The sequence below is a fragment of the Gopherus evgoodei genome, chromosome 7 (genome assembly GCF_007399415.2).
Source record: "Gopherus evgoodei ecotype Sinaloan lineage chromosome 7, rGopEvg1_v1.p, whole genome shotgun sequence".
Classification (NCBI taxonomy): domain Eukaryota; kingdom Metazoa; phylum Chordata; order Testudines; family Testudinidae; genus Gopherus; species Gopherus evgoodei.
Genome location: NC_044328.1, coordinates 63,956,856 through 63,977,221, shown reverse-complemented (window position 1 = coordinate 63,977,221; position 20,366 = coordinate 63,956,856). Strand labels below are relative to the sequence as shown.

The window sequence follows — 20,366 nt, the reverse complement described above, 5'->3', positions numbered from 1 at the left end:
ATTGAGAAGGAGCTTTGGGAAATTATTTAGCAAGTCTCTTTTTTATGCTCTGACATTAAGCTGGTCTAACTATGTGCCAGGGAATAGAAGATGTGTGCTAATCTAAAGGGTAGTTGGTGCTGATGGCAGCATTTTAGGTTCAGTCTCAATACCCAGTCAAGCTATTACTGACAAACAAGAAATAGGAATAATGCCAGCATTCTACATCTCATCTGTGACTTGAAATTGTCTTGATTTAAGTCACTATCATGTGGCAACCTCTGGCTTTCTGAACATAACGAGGGGTGTGTTCTAAATGTCTGTTTATCTAATACCAGGTCATACAGGTCTCGGGCAAAAAAATAACAATTTAAACAGGAAAGCTTTGTGTGTCCTACACATTCTAACTGCAATCAAGATGAAGCTATTTTTCTAAAATGTGTACTACCTGGAGCAATACACAAGAAAGGTTAATCCTTTCCAACACATGTTTTTGGTGCTTCTACCAACAAAACACAGGGATATTTAAAGTTATGTGATTAAACCCTTTGAAACAGAAACAGGATGTTAAGTTAATGTGCACAATTCATACAATATTTCCTGGAGCTACAATTACCTATCAGAGAATGAAGTTTTTAAAATGAAATGTTGTGGTAGTTAGTGGGTTTTTTTTCATAACTAAGGCAACCAAGATACAACACTTAACCTGCTACATTTTATACACAAGACAATACTTACTCTGAAACTTAAGATACGGACTATTTAAGGGAAAAGGTACTATGTCTAGGTACTAGGGGCAGTACTCAGAACCCTGTGCAATAAAAAGTGGGTTTATGTGTGCCAGACACAGCTCAGTCAGCTTCCACAGATTTGTACCCACAGACCTTAATGCTGATGGGGGCACTAAACATTTCCTTTGTCTGAGTAGTGTCCCTGGGTCCCGAGAGCCCAGCCCCAACTTCCTTAAACACTGAGTGACAAGACCCCAACCCCTCACCTCATGGTCATTCAAGCAGAACAAGCAGGAAGGATGATATCTGCTGATCTCCATGGAGCATTTTCAAGAAGAAGATTCTGAATGGCACAAAGGACAGTTAGGAGCCCCAACTCCATTCAAAATCAACAGGATTTAGGCACCCAACTCCTTTTTGTGCCCTTGAAAGTCTCCCCCCCAAATCCCTCACCAACATCCCCCAAAGGGAGGTGGTTCTCCAAGGCTGATGAGCAGCAACCTGCTGCAGATCACAGCCACAGCATCTTCTAGGAGAAACAAGATGACTGAATTTTAAGCCTGGTGGAAAGCATGGTGCCCTAGTTTGCAGAGCCCAACTCACAGCCCAGTACACAACTCCAGGAAGCTTGTAAAGGAAAACTAATTCAATGTTTGTGTCTGTACTAGTTTTAGGAACAAGGCCGACTATCTGAGCTTTCACACAAGAACATGGGCCTACTGCTGCAGTCCTTTATTCATACCACATACCTTCCCTCCCCTCCCACACATACATTGGAAGAACATTACTTAGGTTGCAAAGTCAGGCACTCAAAAGTTAGGAAATGCCTGATTTAAAGTTTTCATGCAATGATAATTCTGCCGAATGTGTGTCCATCCTTCATACTAAATGAGGCAGTGGTCCCATAGAAAAAAAGTAGAGTGTAATCACATAATTCAAAACTGAATCATAAAGCATATATACAAGGGAGCCAAATTTGAGTCTTTTGATCTAAGGATCAAAACCTTACAATATCTCCTTATTTTGATAACAAAAATAACATTTCACATTGGATAGGTCTGTAGCAGCAGCTGGATTCTGCTCTCTCAAACATCATCAAGAATATTATTATCTAAGTTCTGATTGCTGAATCTTTATTACTGGTAAGAGGCTTGACTTTCCGATGTCAGGCTGAATTTGCAGGGCTGGCAGTTATGGGGAAAAAAATCTTTTACAGGAAAAATTTGATCTTGAAGCCGTTTGTGAGGCACTAAATACAGAACTATGCCATGTCACTGTACAGCAGTTGCAGAACAGAAACAAAGATTAAACGACAAATCTTAGCTTTGGAGTAACCATGAATTGCAGTATATACTGGGCAAAGCTGCCTTTCCATTCAATAAATGCTGTCATCCCTACCCACATTAGGCTAAATGTATCACTGGTCTCTGTGAGCTTCTGGGCTTTGCATTTTTGTTACTAACAAAAGAAAAATCTAAGAAATGATAAACTTCTATTCTACTTTTTTATTCTGGTAGGTAAGGATTAAAGAATTCCAAAAGCTGAAACAATAGAACAGCCAAGTTTGCTTTACTGAACTTTTGTAAAGCTCAGAGCATCACTTCTGCTATCTGACCAAGGGCCTGAGTCTCCATTGCTTGTATTTTGTGAAGTCATTTACATCTGTGGGTGTAAAACCATACTGAACTGGAATTAATCATTCACTTACACTGGAGGTAGCATTCTGCACTCACCGCACAAGTGTGAATGATATGAGAGAGTAGAGAATCAGGCCCTTTGAATTGTGGACTCAGTGGATGAAATCTTGACCCCACTGAAGTCAATGGGTGTTTTACCATTATTATTAAAGGGAGCAGGTTTTCATGCACTGTATTTAGTAAATGCTTACCACCAAACTGTGAACCCTTTTAAAAAGGAAGGGCTCTTAATGAAAATGCTATGATCATTCTCTTATAGAAAAGAGAACTAGCAGGCCAGCATGTATCAAGCCTTTACAGTTATAGATAGACAAATAATAAAAATTGTTTTCAAAGGTTTTCCAGGCATAAATAATGTCATAAGTAAGTACTGTCATTCTGTCAGAAAAATCACAACATCAGAACTGGCTACATGCAGGGCACTAGAGTGAATGTTCAATAGATAACACAGCTAATACATTTGATAGCAGCTGAAATTCATCCTTGACAAGGGACTGAACACTGCTGCAAATTTCTTCTAATAAGGTCTCTCAGGGCTCAGTTTTCATAGCTATAGTAAAGGGGAAGGGCTAAGTCCTGAGGCCTATAAACAGACAAAAGTAAAAGCCTATGATCAAAGTCAATACATATCTGTCCAGTTGGTGTCTTTAAGTAAAAAAAAAAAAAAAGTATCAATATCGTGGCTTTGGACTTACAGGCAAGATTGAAACCTTGGGGAAGTTATGTAGTGTCTCCCATTCCCTTTTCAGATATTCAAGTGAACCCACAAACACAATGTGCTTGAGTTCATGGTAGTGAAAGTTGCTGGCTCGTAATGGCATCACTAGATTTCTTACTCCAATCAATGCAGACTTAGCATCCCCAAATATGCAAACGACCACATGACCACTTAAAACTGTCATCGCTGCTTCACTCCGGGTCTGGGGGGAAAAAAAACAGTAAGGGAAGGAGGAGATAAAGCAAAAAGAAGCATAAATCATAAACTGAATTCTAAACCAAGAAAAATGTACTTTCCTGTCAATATCATTCATGCATAGTGAAGCAGGATGAGATTAGTAATTCATTATTATATTTATTATTTATCTTGCACGGAGTGTGGTCAGTACTGTATAGACAGAGGGAAACATGATCCTTGCCACCAGGAGCTTGCAGTTCACAGGCAGAGGCCTGGTCTACACCAGAAACTTAGGTCGGTTTAACTACGTCAGTCAAAGATGTGACCAATGTAAACTATGCCACACCCCTGAGTGGCATAGTTAAGCTGACCTAAGTCCCCATGTAAAAAGTGCTGGGTCAATGGAAGAATTCTTCCATCAACCTAGCTACTGCCGCTCACAGAAGTGGATTACCTGCGTCAATGAGAGAATCTCTCCAATGGGCGTAAACAGTGCTTACACTGAAGTGCTACAACTATGCTGCTGTAGCATTTTTAGGGTAGACAAGCCCAGACAGTATAATACAGACATATATTATCAAATTCTGGGCCTAGATATGTTGGTATAAACCTGTAGCACTCTACTGATTGGAGTTACTCTGGATTTAGCTGAGGGCTAAATTTCCCCCATCATGCATTTGGTGATTTGATGGTGGATTTATTTCAGAGTTCAGGACACTATACTGTATGGTGAACTAGGGACTAAAAACTAAGAGAAAAGGCAGACTGGGGGGATGAGGGAGGTTCTATCCTAATGAGAAGCATGGAAGAATGTATCTTTCTGCCACGCTCATTTTGGTGCAAAGGGACCTGTTCGGGATACCGATGGCTTAACTTTGGTATTCAAATCTGCACTGCTCTAGCACAGCAAAGCTTTATGTTCTAGTATGAGGAGTAAGAAGAATAGTTATGAATGGTAAAATACAACCAGTTAAGAAGCAAACAGTGGTCAACCTGAAAAAGAATAAAGTGACTATATTCAGGATAATGTGTCCACAACGGGAGATTGAGGGTATAAATGGAGGGAGTGTGGGAAACAAACCACAACTCAAACACAATAAGGTCTGGAGGGTAAAGGTCTGAGTCTCCTCTCTCATTGGTTATACTTACATCACTCTGACTCCACTGACTTTAATCCACTAACTCCTGACTGACACTGGTGTGAGAGCAGAATCAGATCCCCCTAAATGTGGGGAAACACTTCCAACAACTCTGGCTACAAAAGTATATAGAAAAGGATTCTATTTGTCCACACCCAGAGTTTTCTGTTTGCTTCCAAGGTTTACAGCTGGCATAAGTAAAATATTCCCTGGTCCAAAGTGTTTTTCTTGGACTGCCAGGAGTCATTCTAAACCTCCTGTAGCACAATGAGAATGTCAAAACCCAGAATGCTTTTCCAGCTCACTGCCATTTCATAGCAGTGTTGATGGGTTTGAGCTAATGATATATATTTTCAGCCTCTTGCACATTCCTTTACCCAGCAACGTAAGGAGCCTTAGTGTAAATGAGAATCAGGCCCCAAATGTTTTGAGCCGTTCTTGTAGATTTACAGATTTTTGTGTGTGTAAATGTTTTAAGACTATAGACCAGGATCTGAGCCTGTGACTGAGCTGTGCTTGATGCACCTCAAGGGAGGACTCAAAGATCTCCCCTATGTCTTTGGACAAGCTGCCACAGCACCATCCTTAGTGTAAATTGGAGTAGCCTCTGTGCTTAGTTTACACCAGAGGATTCTTCTGGAAGTCAGAAATAGCCATGGTGCAAGAACTTGACTAATAGTGACTTTTCACTGACAAGAGCAAGTGAGGGGACGGAAGGAAGAATCTGATGAAGCACATCTAAATGGTGTTCAGAATTATCTGCTTATCTCAATGACAGAGGTTAAATTTGTGCTGTAATCCCAGTCAGTCTTGAAGGCAGCTCACATATTCAGATGACCATTAAGTAAAGTCATTAGCTGATGATGTCTTTCATATATGGATCCAGTCTTGGTGCTGTTGCATTCCACTAATGGATATCATCCTATGTGCATTAAAATTATGATGCCAGTGAGGTGGATATTCAACAAAACGTAGCTATGAGCTGTGAAGAATCGATGAATAAAAACCTTTAATGGAGGATAGTTCCATCAATGGTTATTAGCCAAGATGGTCAGGTATGCAACTCCACGCCCTGGGTCCCTAAACCTCTGACTGTCAGAAGCTGGGACTGGACGACAGGGGATGGATCACTCAAACTGTCCAGTCTGTTCTGTTCATTCCCTCTAAAGCCTCTGATACTGTCCACTCTTGGAAGATAGGATGGACTAGACAGACCATGAGTCTGACTCAGTATGGCCATTCTTATGTTCAAAGCAGCACATTTATTGAAGCTAGCAAACAGTAAATTTTTCTTTTTGTTAATCCATAGAGTAAACATTTTCACTAGCTGTGGCTCCCTGATGCTTATTCTTTACACAGACTGCATGGAATGCAAATGTAGAATATGCTGCAGAGGTACTCACTATAGAGCAGTTTTGGCCAAAAGGTTTCTCGTCAGTTTAAAAAAAAACACAACATATTCTGCTTTCAGTTGCACTGCTACAACTCCATTAATTTTCATGTAACTGAGAGCAGAATGGGGCTTTCGCATTAAAAATATTCAAGGACTCAATCCTGCAAGATGCTGAGCACCTTGGCTTTGATACTGCAAACATTTAAGCATGCACTTAACTTAAAGCAACATGAGTAGTCCCATGCACGTGCATAAGTGCTTTGCTGAATCGGGACCTTACAAGACTGAATGCAAACTATGGTTCTTAACTGAAAGATAAGTATGTAAAAATGGCACTTTCCCACTTGACAAACCTAATCCCTAGGCAGGTTCAAAGTCATGTCTGCTTACTTGAATGACAAATGCCTTATACTGCTGTCAGCCCTGCACAGCCAACACAATTCTGGGGCAGAGAAGTGAATTACTTTCTGGTTCAAGCATCACCAACACAATTGTTTAAACAACTTCCAATTATAGGACAATCTGTGCAACCCAATCATCTTCAAATTATGCCCTTACTTGCACTTATGCAGTAAGGTTGCACCGATGTGCGAATAGACATAATTTGTGGACAGTGGACAGGTGTAAGTGAGGGCAGCCTTTTGCTCACAGGATCTTTATCACTGGTGATGATGCATAGAACAAGAAAGAACTCAGCGAAATTTGTAGATCTCAGGTTGAGTTTACAGAGCAGACAGTTATTGGGGAAAAACCCACATCTATTTACTTGCAGAGAAAAACTGATATGGAGTCAGGAGGAAATGATGAATGAGGAAACCCCACAATACCATTTGTATAGAAACACTTTTCACAGTAGAAGAACATGTTAAGGTCATCCCTGACTGATCTGTTAAAAATATTTAAAATATTACAGCTGATCTCTGTCTCCCTCCGTTATAGTGCAATGTATAGTGATCCCTCTGTGTTATGAAGTAATGGACAGTAAGGTTGCCCCTCATGGCCTACTGAACACCCTGGAATGAATATTAATTTAAAATGTTCAGACCAAACTCTGGATAACAATTTAGTCACTGCAATTGACTAGTTTATTGACTGTTTAAATGCCAATATTGCAGTTCCAAACAATGTCATGGTTATTATAGCAACCCCTGAGGAGCACAGGAAACAACCTTTTATGCCCTGATCGTTAGAATAAACCAGGGCTGTCACCATTATTGGTTACACTATGCAATAGCATAGGGAAAACGAAGACAGCGATCTCAAGAAAAGCTTTATAAACTGCGACAAAGTGAAGATTCACCAGGGAACTCATTTCATATATCATCAGTTTTGTGTTTGAGATCTGGAGTTAGTTACTTGTTACTCTTAGGTATGAGTACATGAACACAAACAGCACAAACTTTCACTGAATGTAACACATTGTGATAGGCCTTATTATTTTTAATTACTTGAGTCAGTTTGATGGCCCTCCCACTTTAACAAATGAAATGAATACACATTAGACCCAGTACACTATGGGTAGAATAGCAGTACCATTTACTCAGGCTTGTTTGAGTGCTTTAACATGTTGAAAACCAAGCGATACATTTAAACAGGGGAAAATTCCCACTGACTAATAAGGAATAATGCATTAGCACCTTGTTTCAAAGAGATGAATGGTACATGGTGAATGGTCACCATAGCGCTGATCCTACAAAGATCTGAAGCACATGTACAATTTTCAGCTTCTGAGTAGTCCCATTAACCCATATGAAAATGTAGTCTCAGGATTTGGGGCCAATTTTCAGTGAAGTATGTAGGGTTATAGGCTAATATACCCATCAGGGTTTGCCAGAATAATGGCTCAAAATCCATCCATATTGCATTTCTGAATTCAGACCAATGGTTTTTTAAATGATATAGATAACTATTTTAACCCATTAAACATCTCACATTCCTATTGTCTAAATGGGCTCTCTTTGGATGGAACTTTGTAAGACATTCTTTTACGGCACCCACCAATATGACCTTTTCAATGTCCTTTCCTGGACACCAATGAAACATCCCCGTGGAGTCATATTTTTTCACACTGGCATCCATGTTGTCAATCTGCTCATTGCCGGGAATTAACAAGGGGTCATGCCTAGGGAAAAAAAGACAAGTCACAGATAATGTAAGTGGAAAATATTATGAATTATGGATGGGAAAATATCCTAAGAGCTATCTCCAAACAGGGATAAAAGTCAAAAATGAAATTTATTTACGTTTAAACAGATGTTTTCAACACATCTGTCTTAGGGGAAAAAAGCTAATAAAATAAGAAAAAATGTTTTTAAAATGTTGGGTTGGGGCCTGGAAGATTTTCAATAAGCTTTTCAGTTGATTTTAAAATGGTTTGTCACATTCATGTTCATAAATATTCTTTCTTCCAGATCCCAATTCCTCCAAAAAATAATATCAAAAGAGTTGCTATTAGCATCTGCAATGAAGTAGAAGGGATCGGAACAGAGCTCCATGCTGACTGACTGGCAGAAGTATGGAAAGCCAATTACTTGCTTTTACCACATACAACTTCTGACGTGATGCTCTTCACAGTAAAAGCTTTAACAGGCTGCACTTTAAATATTTTAGCAATTTGCCCAATCATATTTTGCTTTCCCAAACTGAAGTCCTTTAAAGATTCAGCAGTATGTCATTTTAGAGTAGACTGACTAACAAATGCCCACATCTGGAATACATGATTTTAATACTAAACAACAGTGTCCATTTTCTGTGACAACTGTATCTGTGGTAACCTACGTGTTTCTGCAGCAGGATTTTAAAACCCAGGGCTTCTCAAAGGAGCCAGAAATAAGAGACATTTTAATTAACTGCCCTCCAACAAATATAATTGTGTATGCACTTGCATACACACACACACACACACACACACACACACACACACACACACACAATTTATTTGCTGAAAAAATTATTGAGAGAAGAGGGTGAGTGAGCTATCAAGGACACTACAAGATGCTAAATAAGAGCAGTCTTCATGATAGCATCATATGGCATCATTAGAATCAGTATAGCCTCTACAAGACACAGGGGGAACTGAACATAAAAACAAACAGGGAAGAGTTTTGTCTAAGAAAGCCCGCATGTTCCCCACGTTTTGCACAGAACTTTCTGTCATGAAGCTCCAGGAATGAGTTTTCATTTCAGAGGAAGAAATTAGTAATGTGAAAGGCCAGATATTCAAATGTAGTTGTCCAAGTTGTGCCCTTGAGAAAAAAAAAAGTGCCTGCATATTTGTTGCACAGAAAAAGCCTGCACTGTCATGCCAAGGAAATGAGCTAAATGTGCTCAGAAATATTGGTCCATGCACATGACTGCATGTTTTGTGCAAGACATAGATGCACACACATTATTATTATTTTACAGCTTCTACATAGAACACCATATTTGAAAATTTAGAACGGCTTTTAATTTCTTTGAACCAACAGACTATAGTAAGGCTCTGCCTCTAGAATAGTCTATACAGGCAAAATTCTGACAGTGTATAAGCACAAGTTAACTCTCCCTGAATTGCATAACCAGCATAATATGATACTATGCTAAACATGCTCACAAATAGGTGCCTGAAGGTGGCTTCTATAAAACTTACTCGCTTTGGCAGCGATCAGTCCTACGTAACAGGGATAACTGTGATGGAGTAGGGACTGTCTGTGTGGGGGATGAGAGAGCCAGGGAGGACTTTAGGGGAGGGACAGGACCTAAGCCTGTAACCTGAGACAGGTAGGGGGCGAGGTATCACTCACTCACTCACGCCCGTCACCCCAATCGGTGTGTCAGCACCTTTTGCCCGGGAAGCTGGACAAAGGAAGGAAAAGGGAGGGGCCGGCTGGAGGGGAGTTAGTTCAGTTTCGGTTTTGGGCTGGGTGGTTGGAATTCAGGGAGTCCCTAGCTGAGGACTAAGGTTCCTGAACCTCCAGAAGGACCAGATTGAGGGCTCCTGGCTGTGCCGACAAGCTCTGCTGTAACCTGCATTCCTGTTGTCTAATAAATCTTCTTTGTTACTGGCTGGCTGAGAGTCACTGTTAGTCCCAGGAAGGGGGTGCAGGGCCAGACCCCTCACACTCTGTGACAATAACACATAATGTTTACAGCGCCTGATTGTGCCCCCACTGAAGTCCCTGGCAATATTCCTATTCATTTCGCAAGCACAGACCCACAGAGAGAGTGAGCAGGACTGGAGAATCTACTCATTTGGCTACCCGTTTAAAACAAAGTACTTTCATGCTCTCTCCCAAGGAGGGAAGCAGTTCACCATGTGGGAAACACATGTGTAGTTGGTGAACTTCACCTGAAAAAACATTAATCACGTGCATGGATTTGTACTGTCACTCAGCACAATAATATCTGAGGAGTGCCTTCCATATTAATCAGATTGGCAGCAGGGATGTCCCTACTGGTCTTCATGGAGACTGGCTCTGCCCCCTTTCAAGTTATAGAAAGGGTAGGGTCTCACTTTTGGGATAGGGGAGAGAGGAGGAATGTGGGGTTAGCAAGGGGTGGTTGATGCTGTGAGTGCCATTCTTCTTATGGTGTAAAAGCTGTATCAAGTAGGAATGTTGTGCAGAATTTCCTAAAGGTGGTCAGACTGTGGATTCATCTAATCTCTTCTGGAAGTTTGTACCACAGCATGATCCCCTCAATTCATGGTGCTTTGTCCCCAGCTATCTTGCGTCTCATTACGGGCTTTGTAATCTGCACTTTGTCCAAGAGGAGCACAACAATCCTGAGATTTTGTAGATGGAAATACAAAATATATCAATAGCTGCAGAACTTGTGTAATTGGTAAGACAGTAGAGTGGGGTGAATACCAGCCCAGGAAACACCCTGCTTGGCAAAGATACCTGGCATTTGGTTCCACTGTATCCTTTGCAAAGGCAAAGGATTGGGTCTTCAGAAGTACTTTTATGAATTCCAATGATAAGTCATCTCTATTGCAGATGGTTTAACAGTGTCCATAGTGGGAGAGGCTATCATCATCAGTTAGGAAATCTCCCAAGCCTTCCTTCACAGTCGTTGTGGAATTTTAACAAGTGATTCCCCATGAGCCCTTCCTAGCACATCGCTGACATAAAAGCAGAAGTCACTAATGTAATCTTTCCCCCACACTTAATATGGTTTCTTTCAAATAATTAGGTACATTAAGGCTGTGATGTATACATTTCCCTTCATACTCATTAAGAAACAAAAGTAAAATGGTTGCTAAAAATTACTTCATTTTATTTTCCAATTAATTTTTCTTCTCTGCTTTCAGGTCTGGGGCTACATAGCCCTCTTAAGCTTTTATTCAAAATTTGAAGGCCTTGATTCAGTAAACCACTTAAGCAGATGCCTTCAGTTCAGCGCTTACTTACATGCTTTGCTAGCTAGAGCCTGGCCTCGTACAAGAGCATTCATATGAGTTCATGATAGAAACTTACAACTAGAGCTAAATGAATTACTCATAGTAAACAATTTACCTGAGGAACGTAGCCCCTTTTTCTGTTTGTGAATTATCTGCTAACAGTCTTGGATTTTTATGGATTTATTTGTTATTGATAATTGTTTGATTAAAACCTTATGTAAATATATTTCAGCCAATAGGCTGTTGACTTAGAATAGGCCTTTTGCTATTTGCAGTATGTAACTGGGCAATTAAGGCATGTGGTTGTGGTTGTGGTTATGGTTTTGCTCTCTGTAAATGTGCAGGACTCACCCCTGCAGCACCTCCTGCTGGTCATCCAAGGGAATTAGCTCACCAACCCTCTGGAGTGCCCTCTGCAGGCCGGTGTCCTGCTGCCGCTTGGCCCCCATATCCCTCTCAGGACCCAGTGCCCTTTGTCTTTGGGCGCTGCCCCCTGGCAATACCCCCCCCCAGTCTCAGGGTCTCCCCACCCAGGGGAAACCCCAACCCTCTATCCCTGCCTTGCCTCAGTCATGGGCTACTGCCAGTCACCAGCTAGCCCTCATTCCCAGGGCAGACTGCAGTATAAACCACTCATCACTGGCAAGGAGGGTTTGGACCTGCTTCCTCTTCCCACCCATGGGCTGCCCCCTGAAACCTCCAGTACCCATTGGCCTTCTGCTAGGCCGCAGCCTGGGGATTTCCAGGCTAGAGCCTCCCCAGCTCCTCTGCCTTTCCCCAGACCTGCTCCACTCAGGCACTCTGCTCAGGTCCCTACAGCCAGGTCCATCTCCCTCTACAGCTAGAGAGAGACTGCCTCTGCTGCTGGCTTCCCTAGCCTTTATAGGGCCAGTTAGGTCTGTTTGGGGCATGGCCACAGCTGAGGCTGTTTCCCCAATTGGCCTAGCTTTCCCTGCCACAGCCCTCTCCCAGGGCTGTTTTAAGCCCTTCAGGGCAGGAGCGGGTGACTACCCTGCTACACTCTCTGATTGGGTATTATGCCATTTTTTATTGTTTGTATTACTGTAGCACTTAGGGGGCCCTAGCCATGGTGAAGAACCCCTTACTTGTAATCAGATACAGCCCTCTCCCCAACTAAGGAGCTGCTTTTAATATTCAAATTACTCTAAAGCCATGTGCATAGCGAGATTGTCTTGAAAACTAGTAATCCACAACAGGGGGAAGAATACCCATTGAGATGAATGGGTCAGTTCACAACTCTCAGAGCAGAGCGACTGTGTCAGGTTGAATTAATCTCCATGGGGTGTTCTGATTGATTTGAAAACAACCCATGGAGACAAATGAACCACTTAATTCCTTTGCAAATCTCTCATGATGTGGAGGATTCTGCAGAGCTCCTTCCCTTACCCTAGCCCCTGAAATGGAGTATGGAGCCTCCCTCCCAGACTGAGGGTCTGGAGGAGTCAGGAGAAAGACAAAGCTAGTAGTTGAGTAGCAGTGAGGTGTTCCCAGGAAGCCTCCATGTGCCTCTCCATCGGTGCCACTTAACTACAATCACCTCCTCAAAAAACAAGGGAAATTCACAACCCTGGTTACTGCAGAGCTGAGGTTGACCACCAGTTCCTGCTTCCAGAACATCAAATGCAACTCTTAAAACTAGGATATATAGAGTTAAAGTATATACTAGCATCATCCCACAACCTTAATTTTCCTCTCTTTTAATGATACCCCAGCCCACCCATGACAGACACTGTAGCATTCTATCCTTCCAGAGGATATGGGAAAGTGCAGGGACACAGCATGTGGATACAATAGGAGAATCTGTCAGACTGTGTTCTATGGCAAAAATTGCATTTAGAGCATACTTCACTTGGCTATACCTGGCCTGTATTCAACCACTTCACCTACTATGTACAAATCAACCCAGAGCTGCTAGATATTACCACTGTATGGCCCTTATCCTAAGGATTCTCTCAGGAACATCTGCTGCACTTCCTCTGCTCTCCAGTGCACTATCATGATTGCTACCAGATTGCTACAAATCCTCACGTCAAGAACAGACCGTCATGCTCGTCTATGTGCACAACTCATATAACTCAGCCCAGCCACAAGGGGTTCATGATTTCTGGGTGCACTTGCACCTCTCCTCATACAGTCATGTGAGCGGTGGTGATCAGCTCCAAGTAATCCTTTCACCAAGTCAATGCCACTATCCCTAACATAGTGAAAGGCAATTGGAATACATGCAGACAAATGAAAGAATATGATTCTGTGGCCCTCAACCTGTTATATAAAATGGCTCATTTTATTTAGTCATTCCTCATGTCTGCTGTATTTTAGGGCTGCCCTGGCTGAAACATACCTACAGTATATCCCCTGAAGATCTTGCCACCTCCTGGGGGCAGAGTTAAGGTTGTGAGGTGGGCTGGTGTGCATCTTAACTTCCTGTTTTATGGTTTTCACAGGTTTAAGTATAAGTACATTCAATATTCTGGGAGGTACAAGGCAGTGCTGGCCAATCTTAAAACTCTGTGTTAATGAAGCTTTTGGGGAATGTATAATTCTGTAACTACAAATGCACTTATTTACACCACAATCAGGTACTTTGTTTCTCTAATTTAATCTTTTCAACCTGTGATAATGAGCGACCCAATAGGGAAAAAAAACAGATATAATAAATTGGAGTATAATTGTCTTAAAGTCTAATATTACCATTTATTAACAAATGGCTAACATATGCCAGCTGATACCATTGTACAACTCTCATGGGAAGTGCATGTGAGAACGGAAACTGGCAGAAAGTAAAAGTTATCTTGGCAAACTCTAACAACAATGGCTTCTGATATACCTTCTGTTTGGAAATCTGTATCTAATTGTGTGTACTTCCATTTCCCATCTCTTATAATTTGTCTCTTCGTCCTAAATAAAGCATTACCTGAAGATTTCTATAGTAGTTCAAGAATTGTTTAGAACTCAGGTCGTACTCTGCCCTTGGACATGAGCACATGCATTTAAGTACAGAATAGGGTTCCAACTATTTAGATGTATGAACTAATTTTTCTTTGGACCACGACAACTTTATGAAATAGTGTATTAATTAAATACTACTACTGTTACTTTGGACGTATACAGCTCCTTTAAGCTGGGGATCTCAACCTGCTTTACAAATACTAATTAATTAAGGCATTTTACAGACAGACACACACAAGCTGAGATTTTCAAAGCTACCTGTGGGGTTTGAATACCCAATTCCCATTACAACCCACATTACAAAAACATTGCAATTATTGTTCTTAGCTACTAAGTCACACATTGAGTGTTCTTGGAGACTTCCATCCTGTCACCCTTAAACCTGACTGTGCCAAGGTAAGCTTGGAATCGCAAAAGAAGATTAGTGTGAAGAACCTTGCATTAGTGCTGTGGCCATTGCGCTGCTCAAGTCTGTGAAGTCAGCAGCTTACAAAGGCACTAAAAAATTCCCATTACATGTGGTGGAAATCATCTATCAATTTAAAAGGGTCTGTTTTAAACTTGATATCCAAAGAATTTGGCCTTTTAATGCCAGCAATGACCAAAGGGATTTGGTCAGTCCTGCACTGAGAATACAGGCACCTACAGTACATGTTAGAAAAACAACAAAGTCAAGTTTCTCACATCTATAGTCTCCAGTTTATAAATAGCTTCTCTAGTTCTTATGGCAAAAATTATGTGTGCATGACTAAAAATGAAGAACAAACACAATCTTTTCAAGCTTTTGCGGAACATATAATGCCACTTATCATCAATTAAACTTGGAAATGACACTAAATGCCATGCTACAGCAACAAACCAAAAAAGCATGCCTTGAAGACAACAGCCTAAAGCAAAACCACAAATCCCTTTTCCAGCAAACCTGCTGCAAGGGAGCCAGCATTATATTTTAAAGAGTACTGCTTTAGTTGTAGACATTTATAACCACTCCAAACATATTCAATTGGTGTTTTCAACTTTGGAATACATGTGGAAATGAAATAAAAATAATTTTAAAAAAGAAAAAGAAGGGTGAAAATTGCTGTCTCTTTAATTAACAGTATTTCCCTGGATTTTCTCACCTTCATGTCAAACCTCTTGCTATCTGTCATGATTCTTTATATCAGGGCCATAGACTCCCATGGATCCATGATGGATCTCCCATAGCAGCCAGGCAGAAGGAACAAGGGCACTATTCAGCCTATAGTGGCTATCTCAGTGATGAGACTGAAGCTGTGCTATGTAAATCTTTGTCTATGGATGGAGCTCCTTTCTAGTCTCATCTAAAGAACAATCCTACCCATACTGAATCAATGGCAAAACTCTCCCAACAGCAGTAGACCTTTTAGCTTCACTAGGTATGCATAAGTCTGGAAATACATCTTTCCCTGGGTAACCGATGACCTGTATTTTGGTAAGACATGAATGACAGTCCCCCCTAGAGACTGAAAGGTTTGGAAACCACCTTGTGCCCTTTACCAGTGGTTTTCAGTTTTCATACATGAATGTACTTTTTTTTAAAAGGGGGAAGGGAATGGTTTGTGAAGGATAAGATGCCAAGCAAACGTGCACTGCAAAATGTCTCTTGCCTTTCAAATGTCTTTTACAACCACCCTAACAAATGGTGGCAATTAACATGCTGTTAGTGTTAGATGTATGCAGCCAGTGCAGGTGCTAATAATTGAAAAAGCATTTAGAGCTTTTACACTCGGGTTGAATATTTCATGATGTGCTGCATGTTTCACTATTTACTCAGTGGGCCTCTGTCACTTCAATCTTCCCTGACTGCTTTGACTGGTGCTATAAAGCTCTACCAAGATAGAGTGACGGCTTGTCACAGGCAAACTCCACTGACTACTGCAGCTCACTGGGACTAGCTGTGAAGGTTGTCACGCCACTCTGGTGGAATTCAGCAAATGTTTTGTGACTAATACACCCAACATTTGTCCGCTACCATTAGCCATTCCCTATGACCCTCTGCAGTCTGTGTGGATGGCATTAAGTTGTAATGAGAATTTGTTACCAATGTGTGTGTTACGCTAATGACACTCTTTAGCTGACCTTTACTTTCACAAGTTAATCAGCAATGGAATTTCTACAGATTTAGTGCACAGCTGAAAGAAGCTTTACAGGGGAAAAAATGGCACAGTAACAGAAAGAAAACCTACCGGAATATATTCAATGAATCTCTTTCTTTTCATATTCAAAATCATTGCCAATGGAGTCTATAGTCCCACTCTTCTTGCACTATCGTCCTGAAACTACTATGGCAAGAACTTAACTAATACAGCCGGTGGTACCCAATGTCTTGTGATCACCATTGGACAAGTAGTTGATCATGTAATATATGTTCTGGCTGAGGTTTACCTCTGAGAACTAGTACGAATTTCCTCCACCTCCATCTAAAATATTGCTAGTATCTCTGTTGCCTAATACTGCAATATTCTACTTTAAGAAGCCTTTCCAAAGGGTTAATTTATTATGACTACTAAGGAACCTGGTGTAAACCCAGAGTACCTTCTTTTAGGAATCTGCTGAGTAAATGTATTTTCCAATTGGAACACCTTGGGTATGTAAAGAGCTGCTCAAAGTATACTCCTCAAATTCCCACACAGAAAAGTTCTGAAATGGTCACTTGTTCTCATTCTTGCATATAAGCAAATCAAATAAGAGTGTGTGGGGGCCAGAAAGTGTGTCCTTAGTTTTTAGCATTTTTCATTTAGATTCTATCAAGCTGCACACCTAGGATTTAAGAATTTAGGGGTGGGGAGGAATTGGGGATGGTGGAAAATACCTGACAAAGCAATCTGTGAAAAATAAACCAGCAGCTAAGAAGATGAGGTAGTCTTTTCCACCTAAATGAATTATACGTTTCACATCTCAAGGTAAAAGTCACAACTTTTAGAGACTTATTTTTCTCCAAGTCATTGGTGAAAGAAAAAATTTCCTTCTGTTCACCTGGTTTAAAGAATTTACTCTTTTCCTTCCAACATTCTTTTGCCTTGTCCTTAATGTAGTCAGGGTTAGCCTGTACATTGTAAAAGAAGTTGCTTGTTTTCTCTGCTGGCAGACTCTCCTAATTCTTCCTGAAAGCCCTTCTCTAAACTCAGATAAATTTGTGCAAGATGTCACAAAACTCTGGGTAAAATCTGACACTTTCTTATTCCCACAGTTTGTAAACATCATTAGTGCAGGTTCCCCAACTGTAGCAAAAGTTGGAGGTCTAGAATAGAATGTTACCTACTATTTAAACTACTGTCATTTAACTTTGCTAAGAGCAGGTCTAGACAACATGGAGGTTTTAATGTCATTGGACAGCCTAAAACCTACACTACAACTGTTGCTACCTTTTAATATAATGGATTCCTAAATGGTTGCATGGAGTTGGTTTATGCTGTTAAACAACTGCTGAGTAGCACCTTAGAGATGGCTTGCATATTAGTGCAGTGTCAAGTGATTCTTGCACACACACTACAGTACTTGCAAAGTTTATAAAGTGCTTTGGGATTCTTAAAGATGAAAGGCATTATATAAATGTAAGCCATTATTATGGTTAACACAGTAAGCTTTCACCTCTGCAGACCTGGTATTCATGTCTAACTTAAGTCACAAGGTAAAGATGAGTAAACTCATTTCACTAGTTCTTAATTGACAGGTGTCTCCATAAAACCCCACTACTGCTTTATATGGTACAGACACAAATAACTAAGCATCTCAACTGGAATGGCAGGGATAATGCAGGTCAACACTGAATAGCACTGGTAGAACAGAATGTGTGTGTAAGAGGTTACGTCTACACAACAAGCTATGGGTGCAATTCCCCTGCTCACACATACATACTCATGCTAGCTCTCATCAAGAGAGTGCAAGTATAAATAGCACTATAGCCCTGGCAGCAGCAGCAGCAGCAGAGGCACAGCTTAGCCATAGTGAGACTGTACTCACCATGGGTATGTATTCAGCCTGGCTAAGCCATGCTGCTGCTGCCATTACTCATGTTACTATGGCTACACTGCTATTTATACTTGCCCTAGCTCGATGAGAGCTAGCACAGGTACATGTATGTAAGCAGGGGAATCACACCCTTAACTTGTTGTGTAGACATAGCAGGGGGGACGGACGCTGAGAAGCGGTGATGGGGATGTTGTACAGCCACTGCCCATATTATGCCTAGATTAACATATGTCTTTTCATTAAAATAGACTGTGGATGTTTTCCTATTTATTTTTATCAGATAAACAGGCCCACTAGGTTTTTGGAAGCCCAGTAGAAAAGTTGACTTTTCCGTGTCACTTTGCTGGACCTTGACAGTCTCTGAACAAGTTTACTGTTTGTCTGGGTATTTTTCTGGATCTTGGATCAAGAAAAATCCTCAAGGCTTATGAAATTCTCCTTGGTAACCAAGTGAAAACTCAGCTTCCTGATGCCTCTGATTATTATATGATCAGGGACACTAATGATAATGACCCTTTGCTGAGTATGCTACTTGTCCAGAGGCCTGTGTCAAGAATACCACTCAGTTCAGAGTGGACAGGGACAAACTATTTGTTTGCTCTTCAGGCCCCTTGGGCCTTGTCACATGCCATTTGTTCTTACATTAATAGATAGCTTGACTCAGCTGGGTTGACATTTTCTGCTACTCAGTGCATTCCACTCATGCAGCAGCAGTTATCAAATCATTAAGTGAGGACTTGGATCCTGTCAACTGTTTAAGTGGCTTGCTGGTTTGGGTCCAGGACTTTTCAAAATTTTGACTGGTCACCCTTGAATCCAGGGGGCCTACTTTTCGACCAGCTTGGTTACCACATACAGTGGGTGAGACAGTCTGGTCACATTTAACATGCCATTCACCAGTGACATGCAACAAAAAAAAGAGACCCTGAGATGATGAGCAGGTGAATGTATGTCTCTTAATGATCTGAGGGCACCAAATGTTTCCACATTTTCTTCCTGCAAACGTCTCATGAAAAGGAAAACCCGATATGCCTTATGTGACTGTTACTCTGCTGTATATTGTTTCCTTCCTTTCCTTTTCCTCCCCGTCACTCTCCCTTTTCATATTCTGAGGTGGCGTCATAGGAGGTCTTTCCATGTCTAGGATAAGTCTCTATAAGAAGCCTTTTCTCTTCCCTTTTAGAGTTTGTTCTTCTGGTGTTTTTGTTTTGTTTTGTTTTGAACTGCCAATTTACAGCAGCTTAGGATCTGGCTCAATATGCGTTTTTCATTTTATTGTCTAAATGTTTACCTAGACTATTAGTGTATATGCCCAGAGTTATAATACAGGTATTCTGTTCCTGATTTGCCACCACAAACCTCCAGTTTTATATCAGTGTGACTCCACTGACTTTCACTGGATCTGCACTAGCATAATGTTGGCATAATATTCACTTTCCTGAATCTCAGCATATACATCTAAAACATTTCTAGTATCCACAAGACATTTGCAAATTTTGTAATGATTTACTTCAGCTAATAATTTAGTTTGCTTCTTCCATTGTAAAAATAGAGTTTTAGAGTCTTTGTGTTCTGCAGCATATTATGTAATATGGATTTGCATAGTGCCGGGTGAACCTCAAAAACATCTGAGCTTAGGTTCACTTCAAATTAAGAATTAGTTGAACTGCCCAAAGCTCTCTGCTTATGCACCTGCTGGCCATGCTCACGACACATCCCTTCTTATCCTTTGTGCTTCAGTGGAAAGAGCTATCGTGGGTATTTTGCCCATGACACACAGGGAAGCACAGTGACCTCTTCCTTGCATGAGCTTCCACTGGTTTGCCCTCTGTACAGCAGAAACGCAGTATTGCTGTAGAATTTTGGGACCTATGTTACCTGTAATGTTGAGCAGGAAGTGACTCTATAGAGCTATGATTAAGTTCTCAGATGGAATTTTGTGCATACTCTTCCCACTCCATATGCTCAATACTTCCAGCCATTCATCCCCAGCACAGCAGGAATGACTTATGGACTAGTCGGTTAACTGAAAAAGAGCTGGCTTATGCAATGTAACTGGTTCATCCAAGTACCCTTGCTCCATGGACTTGAAGGCATGATTTCCATGCTGGGAGCCCTGACAGTTGGATGTAAGCACTCATAGGACCACAGCCACGGTCTGGTTAAGGCACACTGGAGTCCTACACTGT

At 41.1% G+C, this 20,366-nt stretch overlaps 1 protein-coding gene across 9 annotated transcripts in view; it reads right to left on the bottom strand.

Annotated features, from left to right (window-relative positions):
* Positions 1-20,366, bottom strand: part of KCNMA1 (potassium calcium-activated channel subfamily M alpha 1) — a 410,790-nt gene that overhangs the window by 71,028 nt on the left and 319,396 nt on the right. For all 9 annotated transcript variants that reach the window (XM_030568831.1, XM_030568832.1, XM_030568835.1 and 6 more), the window contains 2 exons: positions 7,833-7,956; positions 3,103-3,327 (listed from right to left, as the gene is read on the bottom strand). In XM_030568831.1, the coding sequence (XP_030424691.1) occupies positions 3,103-3,327; positions 7,833-7,956 (349 nt within the window). The remainder of the gene's footprint in view (positions 1-3,102; positions 3,328-7,832; positions 7,957-20,366) is intronic.